General features: G+C 41.5%; 1 protein-coding gene and 1 pseudogene across 1 annotated transcript; one reads left to right on the forward strand and one right to left on the reverse strand.

Moving 5' to 3' along the window:
• The first annotated feature begins 1,754 nt into the window (after window positions 1-1,754).
• Window positions 1,755-11,067, forward strand: SPMIP10 (sperm microtubule inner protein 10). The gene is made up of 3 exons (XM_090279067.1): window positions 1,755-1,840; window positions 2,399-2,507; window positions 10,858-11,067. The coding sequence occupies exons 1-3, from the start codon at window positions 1,755-1,757 to the stop codon at window positions 11,065-11,067; spliced, it is 405 nt and encodes a 134-aa protein (XP_090135193.1).
• Window positions 7,209-7,750, reverse strand: LOC150008924 (large ribosomal subunit protein uL18m-like; annotated as a pseudogene).
• Window positions 11,068-12,381: the final 1,314 nt, after the last annotated feature.

The raw sequence follows: 12,381 nt of genomic DNA on the forward strand, positions 1-12,381 counted from the left end.
AAAGAGGAAAATGAGGGGCCAGTAATTGGAAGACATCAGGAAAGGGCACGATGCTATCTGGGCTTTCAGATAAGGAGCCTGTCACAGCACTCAGGATGCTGATTGTTGCTCACACAAAGAACTTAGTGCTCCTCGGAGCCTGCTATATCCTAATTTCTAATGCCACACAGCAGACATAAGTAAACCAGGTCTTAAGCATAATCTTAGTTTAAGTGTCTCTTCAGAAAGCATCAGTAATTTATGTTTTAAAGCTTAGTACTCGGCTTAGAAACATAATGTACCCCACCCCCCACACACACCCAAAAAAGATCAAATAAAAGCAGAAACAATATCAGGGCTTAACCCTTTCAGAGAGCCACTGGACAGCCAGTATTTTTACTAATAACTTCATTTGAGCTTTCAGTGGTAGTTGATACAATTATCTTTTTTTCCTCTAATATCAGCAAATAGCAATATTTAACAAGATAATGCTCTAAAGATATAGTTGTTAGTATTAAGTAAGAAGTTATCTGCTACTTTGAGACTGGTCACCACTGGAAATTGCTTCATTTCATATTCAGCTACTTATTACCTAGTTTTTAAAGAAATGTAGAGCTGCTTTCAATAGCTAGAAACACTTAATGTGTGAGCACGCTATCTTTAAAATAGCCCCATATACAATTTCTAAAACAACATTTGGAGCTCTATCAGTCAGATATATAGACTAATGCTCTGTTTATCAAGCATAAGGATTGTGGAGCTTCCCTCAAGCTACTAAACCTTTTACAGAATTAAAATGTTGCATTTTCCTGCCCTGTAGATTTTACTGAAAGATTTCAGAAAAAGGCACTTTTATACTAGAACACCAGTGTATTTTGGTGTATATTCATATGAAGTTTTAAATGGGAATTTTTAAGTCAGGAAACTTCCTGCTTCCTCATTTGGGTGTTCTTCACCCCGCTCCCTCCCTCCCTTGTTGAAGATGAGGCTGTTTCCTACAAATTGTGTGAATAGAGAGAAAGGAACCAGAACTCCAATATTAGCCAACATATTCTGAACTGTTTTCAGTTCTACAGTTTATATCCTAGCACTCAAAATTCAGGGTGAAGTTTTAACAAAAGTGGTATTTAGTCATACTAAATACTGATAGTATTTTTATCTTATTAGTCAAAGTAAACCACAGGCATTTTTGGATATGTGCAAAAATTGAGAGATATGGTGATTCAAACCAATATTTTGCTTTAGAGAATGTTTCCTAAGCATAAATTTATCTTCCTAATTATGTTTAAGCAAATGTTCAATTTTATTTGCATTCCTTGAGAATGTATTTAGAGGGAAAAGCAATCCAGATGTGTATCTAAATATTAGAATCCAATCAATGATTTTAAAATTTCTTTGGATAACTCAGAATGAATAATTCAAATATAGATAAATGAGAGTTGGCAGTATATTAGTGATAATTTTGTATTTTTCAGAAAAAAAATTAAAGCAAATTTCTCTTTCTCTTTTTCCTTTTTATTGTAATGACCAGCCTTTGCCATTTCATTGTTACTGAGATATATTTTTAGAATAAAATTTTGTTCTCCAAGAAAACAAAAAAGAAGGGGTATAAAAAAAGCCACTGAAAATAGCTCTCAGACCTGCACTTTTCATCAGCTGCAAATTGGTTGCTATGAAGTGAGCAGGACATTGTTGCCTGAGGCAGCGCTGTCATCATAATTAGACTAGTGGGTGAGTGAAGTTCCAGATGAGAATTCCCATCCCTCCTGGTGGTGATGGCTTCAGGAAAAGACACTTGCCCTATCTCACCCAAACTGGCCAACAACTGCTGCGATGAGGAGTCATACAAACATGATAATCAGTGAGTACTGAAGGGTTTGCGGGCTTGGTTTTCTTGTTTGTTTTGGTTTTGGTTTTTTTGAAGGCAATAATGGTGTGCTTCCCCTGGTATCTCTATAGAAAACTTTATGTCCCAGAGGGAAACAATGTGTGTGTGCAGGGAAAAGAAAGTCTGGCCTGAGTGTAGAGCATGTGGTAAATTCAGAAGCTGCATTAGCTACTGTTGTTTTGTGACTAGCCAGAGATTCCTTTAGGCGATGGGTAGGCCTGAGGCAAATCATGGTGCTCTGCCTTCTCTCTGACAATCTGCTTAAATTGAACATGGTGAGCAAATTGTAAAGGACAGCAGGCGGTTGGGAGTACAGACACCCAAGCCTGACTCTTGATCTTGGTGATACTTAGGGATTCAATGGGTTGGTTTTCTATCAGGTGAGCTTCAAACAATGGCATCTGTCCTGCAGATGCGGGGGTCCCAACATCATGGGCAGGACACAACTGCTCCACTCCCTAGAGCAACGCTAAAATGATTGTATTGAACTCACAAGATAATCTTTTTTCTCCTGGCCTTCCCAATCTTCAGTTGTAGTGAGGTTCATTTGCCACGGTTTTCATTAAAGCAAGGGATGATCCCAAGACGTTACATTATGCCTTGGAAAGAGAGTATGGAATTCAGGAAGGTGAATCTGAAGGTAATGTCTTATAAATAGTTATAAAAAAATACTATGCTATTTAATATGAATAGACATAATAATTATACAAAAACTATTTTAAAGTTTGTACTTTTCCCAGCTTTATTGAGGAATAATGGGCAAAAGTAATTGTATATATTTAGAATGTACAATGGGAGGATGTGATATACATTGTGGAATGATTGCCAGGATCATGTAATTAACATATCCATCACCTCACATAGTTATATTTTTTTCTTTTGGTCAGAATGCTTAATGCTCAGCAACCTCCAAGTACACAATGCCATATTATTCATTGTAGTCACCATGCTGAATATTAGGTCCTCAGTACAGACTCTTCTTATAACTGAAACTGTGTACCCTTTTACCTACATCTCCTCATTTCTAAGCTCCTCCCAGGTTTTGGCAAATACCATTCTATTCTCTGACAATAATATTTGATGCACTTACACATAAACTTGCAAACCAAAGTTAAATAGCAATATCTGGTCAAGTAACCCAATTACTAACTTAAAAATACACCAAAAGATTTTAGAACTCTGTCTACCTTTTTCTCCACACAATTAAGAAGCTCATCAGAAGTAGGGCCCATTAATATTAAAGCTACAGTACAGAGCATGTATTTTTAAAGTTGTACTGCATATTTAGGTTGAGAGCTATGGGAACAGTTGGGCTAGATTTACAGATAAGACTCATTGCCCATTCCATGCTCCTATTCAGTTGGTAGGGTCAAAACATTTTCCAAATTCAGATTGACCATTCACTCGTTAAAAGGTAAATTGTTTCTTGCCCTGGCTAGTGTAGTTCAATATATTGAGTGCCGGCCTGCGAGCCAAAGTGTCGCTGGTTCGATTCCCAGTCAGGGCACATGCCTGGGTTGCAGGCCGGGTTCCCTGTTGGAAGTGTGGGGGAGGCAACCACACATTCATGTTTCTCTCCCTTCTTTCTAAAAATAAATAGTATAACCAGACTACAAGAGGAGATTCCAAGTTAGGATTCCTAGAAAGAAATGTGTATCAGTAATTTGCAAATTTCTAATAGATAAGCAATTAATGTTGAATAAGAATATGACACTTCTGGCCAGGATGGAGGCCTAGACAGACATGCTGCGTCTCCCTCCACAACTAAGAAGGAATACAACTACCTCAAAACTAGAAACAACCAGAAGTTCCAGAAAATCAAGCTGCATGGAAGTCCAGCAAACAAAGATATAAAGAAGAAATACTCATCCAGACAGGTAGGAGGGGCGGAGCCAGGGCGGAGAGGACTCAGTGTGGTGGTGGTGGTGGCGGCGGTGGCAGCAGCAGCAGCAGGAACAGGAACAACAACAGCAGCAGCAGCAGCGGCAGCGGCAGTGGCAGGTCAGCAGAAAGTGCAGTCACATGTTTTAAAAAGTCAGGAAGGACACCTGGGAAGCGTTTCCAGCTCCTGACCAGACCCTGCAAATCACAGTCCCAGAGCCAGGGAAAATCAAGCCTCATTGCTTCTGACTGTGCAAACCTGTGGGGGTTGGGGCGGAGGCAGAAACTGCTGGTCTCTCAGCAGAGTCCACTTGTTTAAAGGGCCCACATGGTCCTAGAATGTCCACAGACCCACCCACTCTGGGAATGACAGGCAGGGCAACAGCTTGAGAGGTGCCAGTAGAGTGGGAGAAGTGCGTGGAAAAGGGGCCAAGTGCTGAGCAAGTGGCATTGTTCCCTCTCTGACCCCTCCCCAACACACAGCGCCACAACGAGGTGAAACGGGTCGCTCTGTACTGATGAATACATAAAGCTCTGCCCCCTATAACATAAGAGGTGTGACAGCCCTTGCCCAAATCACAGAGGCAAACACAGAAAGATGAGGAGACAGAGAAGTACAACCCAGAAGCGGGGGCAGATCAGGTCCCAGTGGCACAATTAAACAATGAGCAGATAGCACGCCTAACGGATGAGGAAATAGACAACTTAACAGAAGCACAGTTTAAGGCATTGGTGATTAGGATGCTTACAACTCTAACAAAGGTTAAACAGGACAGGGAAAGAATGAAGGCTATCCTGGCTGAAATGAAGGAAAATCTGTATGAAACAAGTTGTGAAGGAAAAGAACCAGTGTTCAAATCAACAAATTGGAACGTAATGAAGAAACAAACAATCAACCAGTATAGAAGGAGGAAATGAGAATTAGAAGAAATGAGGAGAGGCTTAGAAACCTCTGGGACAGCTATAAACATACCAACATCAGAATCAGGGTTGCCAGAAGGTGAAGAGGGAGAGCAAGAAATTGAAAATCTATGTGAAAAAATAATGATGGAAAACTTCCCTAATTTGGGGAAGGAAATAGACATACAAGTCCACGAAGCACAGAGAGTCCCAAACGAACTAGACCCAGGGAGAACCACACCAAGACACATAATCAAAATGCCAAAGGTTAAGGATAAAGAGAGAATCTTAAAAGCAGCAAGAGAGAAGAGGAGAATTACTTACAAAGGGGTACCTATAAGACTGTCAGCTGATTTCTCAAAGGTAACTGCAGGCAAGAAGGGACTGGCAGGAAATATTCAAAGTGATGAAAAGCAAGGACTTACAACCAAGATTACTTTATCCAGCAAAGATATCATTCAGAATGGAAGGGTAGATAAAGTGCTTTCCGGACAAGGTAAAGCTGAAGGAGTTCATCATCACCGAGCCATTATTATACAAAATGTTAAAGGGACTTATTTAAGAAAAAGGATATCAAAACTATGAACATTAAAATGAAAACAGTACCACAACTATCAACAACAGAAGCTAGGGAATGGAACAAAGGTAAACTAATCAGACAACTAGAGTGGGAACAGAATCATAGGTATGGGGAGCATGTTGGGGGAGGGCAGCTGGGAGGGGGCAGGGGGAGAGGGAGGGAAATGGTGCAGGAATTAAGAAGCAAGGTAGGAGGGTGGGGAATAGACAAGGAGATATTGAGAAGAGATTTATGCACAACCCATGGACATGGACTAAGGGTGGGGGACTGCTGGAGGGAGGGGGCTTCCTGGGTGGAGGGGAGCAAAGAGAAAAGAAATTGGGACAACTGTAACAGCATAATCAATAAAACATACAAAAGAAAAATATATATACTTTGCCAAGACAGAGAAGAGATGACATTATAAAATATGACTATTGTATAATGTAAAAATATATATCCTAAAAATATAGCTCAATTATTTTCTTATAAAATGCACACATACAATGTAATAAATCTGCCATTTACCCTGAGATAATTATTTTATATGTATTTTATGTGATATTTTGATAACAAAGATAAAACTAAGGAAATGAAGACAAATAACAGACTCACACATCAAATTTATATGATTATTAAGACTTTCTACAATCTTAATATTATATTTCAACAATACTTAATAAAGTATTTCATGTACTTGAGCGACTTACTGAGTCATTTTCAATGTCCTAACTAGCTTTAGCGTAGTGACAATATCAGTACTGATTTTGTCTTTTTCATTTACTGGAACTACAGGGTGTAAACTTCAAGTTGAAGTCGATAATGAAGAACTGTTCTTAGTGCATCAAAACATTTTTTATTCTTAAACTTACTCTGTAATTCAGCATAATTTTTCATAGCTATTTCACTTTTACAATTTAGTTGACAATTTTCCTAACAATTTTTTAAATGTAGTTAGCGACTGGTATACAGAACATTCTACCTTACAGAGTAAAAGTGAAAATTAAATAAGAATTAAATGAAGCGAAGGTACACTGAGTAAATGCTAGCTGTGCTTTCCTTCCATTTATTTTCACCATTCTTCCTACGCAAGATTATATAACTATTTAACAACATGAAAATGAAAACACAGCATAGCAGAAATGGGACTGCATCCCAAGACCAGGCCAGGATACTGTTATTCAGCAGTATTGAAGACTCCGAGAGAGATGTATACATAAGACAATCACCTCAAGGAGCTGTTATTTATCCAGCCACAGTGACAGGAGCAGCAATGTGCTTTACATCTATTGAATATACTTAACAGTTGGCAAAAGTCTTTCCCTCACATGAATATTTTATTCAAAAGTCAAAGAACCCTTTAATAATTTCTATTTTATTTCTGAGAAAACTCAAGTCTCATGGGGGTGACTTGTACAAGGTCACATAGCAGTGAAGTTAAAGTTCAACAATCTGATTCCAGGTTTATCTTTTTTTTTTTTTAAAGTTCATAATATGTCTTTATTCTTTACTTATAAGCATTTAATTTGTCCTTCAAAATGGAATTATAATTGTTAACTGCTTTTCTCAGACATGTCGCTCATATCCGAGAGTGGAAGACTTTAGCCTTACACATACAAGGGGAGGAGGGGATGGTTTTAGTTTTTAAATTTTATTTTATTTTTATTTTAGAGAGATGGTAAGAGAAGGAGAAAGAGAGGGAGAGAAACATCGATGTGAGAGAGAAACGTCAATTGGCCCCCTTCCATATGTGCCCCAATCTTGGGACCCAACCAGAAACCCAGCCTTTTGTCGCTACCGGTGATCTTTGTGAAGGACGACCAACCAAAGGAGCCACATGGAACAAGGCAGAAGGGGATGATTTTAACTGCTAACATCATCCTGCAGTTACATTATTGCATAAAACTTCCAAGTTGGCTGTTCTTCCAGATGCTCTCTTCTGATGGATATAGTAGCTGACAGCTTGATATTTACACATTCCAAACAGTGTCTCTACTTCATTCATAAATTTGCAGAGGCTCCTGTAGCACCACACCCCCTTCTGTCATAGCACTCCTTAGTCGCTTCATCTTTTAAATACGCACAGGAAAACAAAAATACTGAGTCTGATCTGCCTCCCACAGAATCACTGCCTCTAAGCATTGTTCTGCCAGCACCTGGTTCTACTCTCACCAACCACCACATTTTTTGTACTGTAAAGGTGCTTTTAATAGTCCCAAAGTAGTGGATGTAGAAACTACAACCTGGCCATTATGATGCTCAGCAAACACTTCTATATAGTGCTAAGTCCTTATAACTCACAACCTGTGCCAGAACCCACGGGAGAGCTACAGTGTCCCCCGACCCTGCTCTTTCCTGGCCACAGCTAAGAGCTCCAGATTCTAGGGGTTCCAGTTGGTGAACCCTGGGGCAACAGCTTCATTTCCCAAAGGGTCTGCTTCAGGCTTCACCTCTGGCTTGGAACTGGTTGAGAGCGCTTTGAACCCACAGCTGGGAGTCCTGTAAACTGAAAATAACTCCCAGAATTGTGATCTAAGTGCCATGGCTAAGGGGATTATGGGCAAAGCCAAGGGGAAGCTTTGCCTCCTTTCCTCACCTGTGACCTCATGGCTCGCTGGCCACAGCAAGATTAATTCCTGTAGGTTTATCTTTATAGTCTGCAGTACACAGCACTCTTCCTGGTGATCGGAAGACTCTGGTGAAGGAGCATTGATTTTGAAGAAGGGCCGTTGCTCTGTCCATTAGACTTTCCTTCTCTACAGGGACAGTTAAAAAAAATACCAGATAACTTCCAGTCAAGATGGCGGTGTAGGCAGACATGGCCCGCATCTTCACAAACCACATCAAAACTACAACTAAAATACAGAACAACCATCACTCAGAACCATCGGAAATCAAGTTGACTGGAAGACTGACAACTACAGAATTAAAAACACCACATCTTTCCAGATTGGTAGGAGGGGCACAGACATAGAATGGGCTGGTCTCTCACCCACATGCAGTGGTTAAAAATTCGGGAGGACTATCTCAGGAGCAAGAAGTCCCAGCCCCACACCAGCCCCCCCCCCCCCCCCCAGCCCACGGTTCCAGTGCCAGGAAGATAAGTCCCCACAACTTCTGGCTGCAAAAAACCAGTGGTGATTGAGTTGGAAGAAACAGCTGGAGCTCCAAGTAGTTCCTCAAAGAATCCGAAAACAGACTCCCCTGCTCAGACTCACCCCCTCTGAGCTCCAGCACCAGGGTAGCATCTTGAAAGGCACCAGTGGTATACAGGGAGGAACTGAAGTGTATGGCAAAAGGGAAAGCAGAGGCCATTGTCCCTTTTCTAAACTTTCTCCCCACAGAGCTGGCAAGCTTGTACCATATCTGAGACTCCACCAACTTGGATAACATTGTTTGACCACCTTGGAGATTCCCAGACTCCACTCTGCTCACTTTATGGGTCCACCAAGCTGCTTTTCCATATGAATGGCTGGTCTTGATTTATGCTTCACAACTTCCTAAATGCTCTCAAACAAGCAACAGCTGGCCTCAGTGAGGTCCTGGCCTGGCACTAGCAGCAGCCAGCTTAGATTCACAACTTGGCTTCACCTGGGAATCTCCAAGCCCAGAACAAGTAGCAGCCATCTCAGATTGCTTTATAGCTCAGGCGGGGTGGCCCCGGGCAAAACACAGGCAGGGGCTGACCTTGGCCTACACCACTCAGGAGACCCCAGGACCAGTATACCCAGTGGACAGCTACAGGCCACACCAGAGTACCACCACCCTGCCCGTGTACAGCTGATCCTCCATGGAGAGTGGAGGTTGGTGGTAAGTGGTTACAGCCAGTCCTTGCAGCTGACTGGCCTGGATCAATCCCTCCCACTGATCTTCCAACAGCAGCCAAGGCTCAGCTACAAGAGGAGGGTGTCGTCAGCTCACATGAAGGGTACATCTTGAGTACCCAGCTTGGGTGATAAGGGAGGCTGTGCTACTGCACCCTATAGGACACCTATTACATGAGGCCACACTACCAAGACACGGAATCAAAGCAGCTCTACCTAATACATAGAAATAAACACAGGGAGGCTGCCAAAATGAGGAGACAAAGAAACACGGCCCAAATGAAAGAACAGATCAAAACTCCAGAAAAAGAGCTAAACAAAATGGAGATAAGCAATCTATCAGACTAGAGGTCAAAACGCTGGTTCTAAGGATGCTTAAGGAACTTAGTGAAGACCTCAGCAGCATAAAAAGATCCAGCTAGAAACAAAGAATATACTAGTTGAAAGCCCTGGCTGCTGTGGCTCAGTGGATTGAGTGTCAGCCTGTGAGCCAAGTGTCACTGGTTCGATTCCCAGTCAGGGCACATGACTAGGTTGCACATCAGGTCCCCAGTTGGGGGTGCAAGTGAGAGGCAACCACAGAGTGATGTTTCTCTTCCTCTCTTTCTCCTTTCCCCTCTCTCTAAAAATAAATAAATAAACAAACAAATTATTTTTTTTAAAAAGAAAATATACTAATTGAAATAAAAAACAATTTACAGGGAAACAACAGTAGAGTGGATGAAACCAAGAATCACATCAATGACTTGGAACAAAAAACAACCAATCAGAACAACAGGAAGAAAAAATAATCAAAAAAAAAAAAAAAAAGAGGAAAGAATAAGGAGCTTCTGGGACAATGTCAAGAGGTCCAACATTTGCACCATAGGGGTGCCAGAAGGAGAAGAGAAAGAGCAAAAAATTGGAAATCTATTTGAAAAAACAATGAAAGTAAGCTTTCCTAATTTTGTGAAGGAAAAAGACATGCATGTTCAGGAAGCACAGAGAGAGTCCCAAACCAGATGGAAGCAAAGAGGCCCACTCCAAGACACATCATAATTAAAACGACAAAGTTTAGAAATGAGAGAATCTTAAAAGTAGCAAGAGAAAAGCAGTTAGTTACTTACAGAAGAGTTCCCATAAGGCTGTCAGCTGATTTCTCAAAAGAAACTTTGCAGGCTAGAAGGGATTGACAAGAAATATTCAAAGTCGTGAAAAGCAGGGCCCTACAGCCAACATTGCTCTACCCAGCAAAGCTATAATTTAGAATCCAAGGGCAGATAAAGAGTTTCCCAGACAAGAAAACAACTGAAGGAGTTCGTCATCACCAAACCATTGTTATATGAAATGTTAAAGGCATTTATTTAAGAAAAAGATTAAAACTATGAACAATAAAATGGCAAAAATTACTTATCTATCAACAATTGAATCCAAAAAACAAACTAAGCAAACAAGAAGAGCAGAGACAGAATCATGGATATGGAGAGTGTTTTTGATGGTTGCCAGATGGGAGGGGGGCATGGGGCAATGGATGAAGAGGTGAGGGGATTAAAATTTACAAATAGGTAGCTACAGAAAAGCCATGGGATGTAAAGTACAGGATAGGAAATGGAGTAGTCAAAAAACCTATTCTCATGACCCATGGACATGAACAATGGTAGGGGGATTGTCTGAGGGAGTGGGGGGTGCTGCATGGGGGGCAAAAGGGAGGAAAATGAGGACAACTCTAATAGTATAATCTATAAAATATAATTAAAAAGAGAAGAAAAACTATCGGGCAACTTTCTTCTTAATTTAATAAAGAGATGTTCAGGGTCATATACAACAGGTTTTTTTCTTTCTCTTAGCATGCCGAAGCATGTGGGATCTATGCTGGCCCTTTAGAAGACACTCTGTTTTTGAATCACAGTGAACGGCTCTGCCATGGGGAAGATCGTAAAATTGTCTTGAAGAAAGGCCCACCGGAAATAAAGACTGGAGACATGCCTATGCATTCACCTCTCTCCAGATACCAAAGCACGGTGATCTCCCATGGCTTCAGGAGGCGACTGGTTTGACGAGAGAAGAATCAAGTGATAAAGTGTTGCAATCACTCTCTCGTCCTCATAAATATTTAAGTCGATTGTACATTTATATTTCACCTACACATTCAGTTTAAGGACTACAAGTCAATTGCATACTGTATCCATTATAAAAACTTCAGAATGGAAATGGGTTCAGAACATCTAAGGTGCAGTGTGTGAGCAAGAAAAACTGTCTCATTGAAATTCATTTCATTCCAAAAAGCTAAGAAAGGGTAGACTGATCCAGTCCTACTGTCTAACCTCACCAGACTCTCATCTTTCTCTCCTCTTCACTCCATCTTTGTTATTCATCCCCTCTAATCCTCACTGTCAGATGGGCCAGGCTGATAGAGAGCTGCAGGATGTGGAATTATTTTAGCTACTTTTCTGACAGCCCCCAAAAGCTTCTTTCTAATCCCTCTCGCCCAGGCCTCTGAACACCCGTAATTAATCAACATGGCAATTAGAAGTGTTCATTTAGCAAGGTTCTCTTTGACTGTGGACTTCCCTGATCACACCCAGCTGTTAAGCTCTTCTAATTTCAGACTGTTTGTTCTATTATCTTAAAAAATGTCTTAGGGAACGAATTTCTCCAAAGACTAATCCCATCAGATTTGGGCTCTTTTGAAGGAATAGTTCCCAAGGTCAGTGTGACTTGTTCTGACCCCAGGAGGGTTCCCCCTACCTCTTTCCCTGGTTTTCTTAGGTGAACTAGCCATCCTATAAAGTAGCCTCTATCTCCAATTGCCCTTCACCACAACCTTCTTCGTTGCTGAAATTAACCTTAGGCTAGAACTTCTCATGCAGGGTTGCAAACAAAGTCAGTTCCTCTGGGAAGAAATTAGGAGCTATCTGCTTTATGGCCTCCTTTTTCCCCCAGAAAAAACCTCCACGTCATGGCTGAAGGACAATGGCACAAAAGTGACACCCATCTAGAAGCTGATCATTCAGTGGAGGAGGGTGACAGTAGCCTCTGGTTTTCTCTGCTTGTCTCTCCCAGCATGGACCCACCTCCTTAAGATCTGGGGCAAGGGTGATTGAGGCCCCCATATTCTCAGTGGCTCTGTGCCCAGGGCAGAGCTTTTAACTCACAGACTGGGCCTGAGCAGAAGAGGGAGCTCCCACCTCTTGGCCATACCTGCTTGGAACTTAGAAACAGACAGCTGGGGTCAGGATGAGAACTACTGACATCCTGGTCCTCCTGGGAAGATAGCCCCCTAGTTGGAAGCTGGGGTGAGAGGAGCCCTGTGATCTGGGCTGCATCAGTCTGGAGGAGTGTTTCCATTGGGGGCTCGGAGAGGGAAGGAG

The sequence above is a fragment of the Furipterus horrens genome, unplaced genomic scaffold (genome assembly GCF_987537825.1).
Source record: "Furipterus horrens unplaced genomic scaffold, mFurHor1.1.pri manual_scaffold_5, whole genome shotgun sequence".
NCBI classification, from domain to species: Eukaryota; Metazoa; Chordata; class Mammalia; order Chiroptera; family Furipteridae; genus Furipterus; species Furipterus horrens.

What these genes read in the sequence shown, in the direction of transcription:
- SPMIP10 (XM_090279067.1), top strand. Translation starts at nt 1,755, where the DNA reads ATGGCTTCAGGAAAAGACACTTGCCCTATCTCACCCAAACTGGCCAAC. An exon ending in TCATACAAACATGATAATCA is followed by an intron (nt 1,841 to 2,398) that starts GTGAGTACTGAA and finishes CCCAATCTTCAG; the next exon opens with TTGTAGTGAGGTTCATTTGC. An exon ending in TCAGGAAGGTGAATCTGAAG is followed by an intron (nt 2,508 to 10,857) that starts GTAATGTCTTAT and finishes TCTTTCTCTTAG; the next exon opens with CATGCCGAAGCATGTGGGAT.